This window comes from Quercus suber, unplaced genomic scaffold (assembly GCF_002906115.3).
Source record: "Quercus suber isolate HL8 unplaced genomic scaffold, Cork oak 2.0 scaffold_135, whole genome shotgun sequence".
NCBI lineage: Eukaryota > Viridiplantae > Streptophyta > Magnoliopsida > Fagales > Fagaceae > Quercus > Quercus suber.
Genome location: NW_027069597.1, coordinates 1,111,991 through 1,115,162, shown reverse-complemented (window position 1 = coordinate 1,115,162; position 3,172 = coordinate 1,111,991). Strand labels below are relative to the sequence as shown.

The window sequence follows — 3,172 nt, the reverse complement described above, 5'->3', positions numbered from 1 at the left end:
TACATTTGACGCACCGTCCATAAAAACCTTCCACGGGTGACAGTTCACGTGACAAATTACATCTATCTCTCTCCTTAGAGAAAATTCTGCAACAAAATCAGCAAGGACTTGGCCTTTTCTGAACTTCTCGACTTGTACCTAATATCAAAGGAACTAAACCGAGTCCCCCACTTAGTGATTCGGCCCATGAAGTCAGACATTTTCAATAGTGACTGTAAAGGATACTCGGTCAACACGTAGATGGTGTGAGCTTGAAAATAATGGGGCAGCTTCCTTGTAGCATGTACTAGCGCTAGCACCAAATTTTCCAGGGGCAGGTACCTTTTCTTGACGTTAACTAGGGTCTTGCTAACATAATACACGGGTTGCTGCACTCCTTGGTCCTTCAAAAGCACGACATTTATGGCATGTTCTGATACTGATAGATACATAAATAAATCCTCCCCGGGCTCTGAAGCTGTCAACATAAGTGCTTGCATCAAATATTCCTTCAAATCTTGAAAAGCCTTTCACATCCCTCATTCCATTGGAACCCCCTCCATTTCTTCAAAAGTTGGTAGAATGGACGGCAGCAATCGGCAAACTTAGAAATGAACTGGTTAAGGGCAGCTAACATACCGGTCAGTACTTGTACTTCCTTCGAATTGCTCGGTGGTTTGAGACGCTTCACGGCTTCAATCTGATCGGGGTTTACTTCTATCCCTTGGTTGGTTATTAAATATCCTAGGAACTTGCCGGCTTCCACCCCAAAAGCACACTTCTCCGCATTAAAGCGCGACTTATGTTGCCGAAATACTTCAAACACCCCTTGGAGATCCTTGATATGCCATACCTCTCGTTTACTTTTCACCACCATATTGTCGATGTACACCTCCATAGTCTGTCCGATCTTATCTCTGAACATTCTCGTCATCATCCGCTGATATGTGGCCCCGGCATTCTTTAATCCAAAAGGTATCATGGTATAATGGTAGTTGGCGTTAGGGGAAATAAATGCTATCTTTTCTTGATCCTCGGTGGCCAAGGCAATTTGGTGATAACCCTGAAAGGCATCCAAAAAACTCATCCTCGGGTGCCCATAAGTGGCATCCACCATCTGATTGATCTTCGACATAGGAAATAGGTCCTTTGGGCATGCTTAGTTCAAATCCGTGAAATCTACGCAAACTCTCCATTTGTTACTCTTTTTCTTCACCACCATGATATTCTCCAGCCACTCTAGGAAAAAGACCTCCCTTATCACCCCTGCCTCTTTTAACCTCCTTCTTAACTGCCTCAACATGTTCTTTAGTCGACCTCCTCGGCTTTTGCTTTTTGGGAAAATAATGGATCCATATTAAGCTTATGGACTATGAATTTGAGATCCACCCCAGGCACTTCGTACGGACTCCAAGCAAACAAATCCACATTCTACATAAGAAATAATAACGCTTCTACCCTATCCTCGTCCTTCATACTTGCCCCTACTTGGAAATACCTGTCAACATCCGGTAGTATTCTCACTCTGATTGATTCTTCGGCACAACTAGCCCCCCTTCCCTCTTAGATTTCCTGTAATTGCTATAAAGGGACCTCCTCGAATGTTACCTGTCACTTGTGCTTCCAATCAACCGCAGCCATTAAACATTGTCTGGCCGCCTGCTGGCTTCCCCTTACTATAGCGACGCCCTGCTGGGTTCGATACTTAACCTTCACGTACAGGGTGGACGGTATTGCCCCCATTGCATGGATCCACGGCCTTCCCAAAATTGTCATATAAGGAGAAAATGAGGCGACCACTATAAATGCCACTGTTACTCCCTTCCTTTCCATATTCACGAGAAGGGAAATTTACCGATCGGGAATCACCACCCAACCATCAAATCCGACTAGGGATGTGTCGTACTTTGTGAGGTTTTCATTCTTCAGTCCAAGCCCTTTGAACAAGTCTGGGTACATCACATTGGCCCCACTTCCTTGGTCTACCATCAGCCTCTTTACTATGAAACCGTTTATTCGGGCCTTCACCACCAACGCATCATCATGTGACTGGATTGTTTCTTCTAGATCATCGTCGTTGAAAGTAATGGTCTACGATCCTATGCACCAGCTCTTTAAACATTATGCTTACTTCCCCCATCTGTGCTTCTGGTTCTTGAATCCTTAGATCCCTTCGGGGCCTTGGCTGAAAACCGCCTTGTTGAGGACAATCCATCACCGGTGCTTTACCCTTGTTCTGTAACCGGTCATCTTCCAAGTTTTTGTATTCTTCAATGCACCTCATAAGTTGCCTCATATCCTCAAGAGGCTTCCTCGTCAGTAACTCACGTAGTTCGGAGTCCTCGGGCAGCCCCATTCTAAAGGTGCTCGCAGCAATTTTCTCGTTCCCCCCACTGATCTCATTGTAGAGTTCCCAACATCGACTGGCATAGCTACGAAGGGTTTCCCTTACTCTCATTTTCATGGATAGTAATTCATCCACTAGTTGAAGGACTCGGCTACAAGTTACAAACCGGACATCGAATTCTTGTATCAACTCAGTGAAACTATGAATGGAGCCCTTCCGAAACCCATTGAACCATCTCAAAGCCGTAGGCCCGAGGCTTGAGGGAAATACCTTACACATTAACCCGTTATTGTGATTGTGTAAGGACATCATCTGGATATAGTGGCTGACGTGTTCCACCAGGTCCATTTTTCCATCATGAGAGTTAAATGGTGGGTGCGTAAATCTGCTTGGCATTGGAGCCCATTCAATGTCATCTAAAAAGGGTGACCAAGCAGCTTTGTGTAAGGCTTGGCTCATAGCGTCCATGGCGGCATTCCAGGGCCGTCGCTCTTCCAAGGATGCCGAGCCCCGATCTTCGTACTCTCGAGAACGTGAACGTTCTTGGTGTCAATGGAGGCTGGACTAATGCGACCCGGCTCTGTAATGACCTCTCCCACTAGCAAATCCTTCTTCTCTATTGTTTTAGACTCTCCTCCAACGCCCATCTCTCGCTTCCAACTCCAAATCTTTCACCAGCCTACGCAACTGCTCAAATTCCTCATCTCTCTTGTCAAATTGCCCGTGCACTGAAGCACCCAACATTGTCCGGTGTGTTTAATGTGATCCCTCCCCGAGACCAAACCACTCTTCCTCTTGCTAACGAGCTCTATCTTCATGCCTTTTTTGCCTTCATTCTCGCCATGT

At 45.8% G+C, this 3,172-nt stretch overlaps 1 protein-coding gene across 1 annotated transcript; it reads right to left on the bottom strand.

Annotated features, from left to right (window-relative positions):
• Window positions 1-2,047: 2,047 nt before the first annotated feature.
• LOC136068811 (uncharacterized) lies at window positions 2,048-2,794 on the bottom strand. Its single transcript, XM_065776524.1, has one exon. The coding sequence runs from the start codon at window positions 2,792-2,794 to the stop codon at window positions 2,048-2,050; it is 747 nt and encodes a 248-aa protein (XP_065632596.1).
• Between the last annotated feature and the right edge of the window lie 378 nt (window positions 2,795-3,172).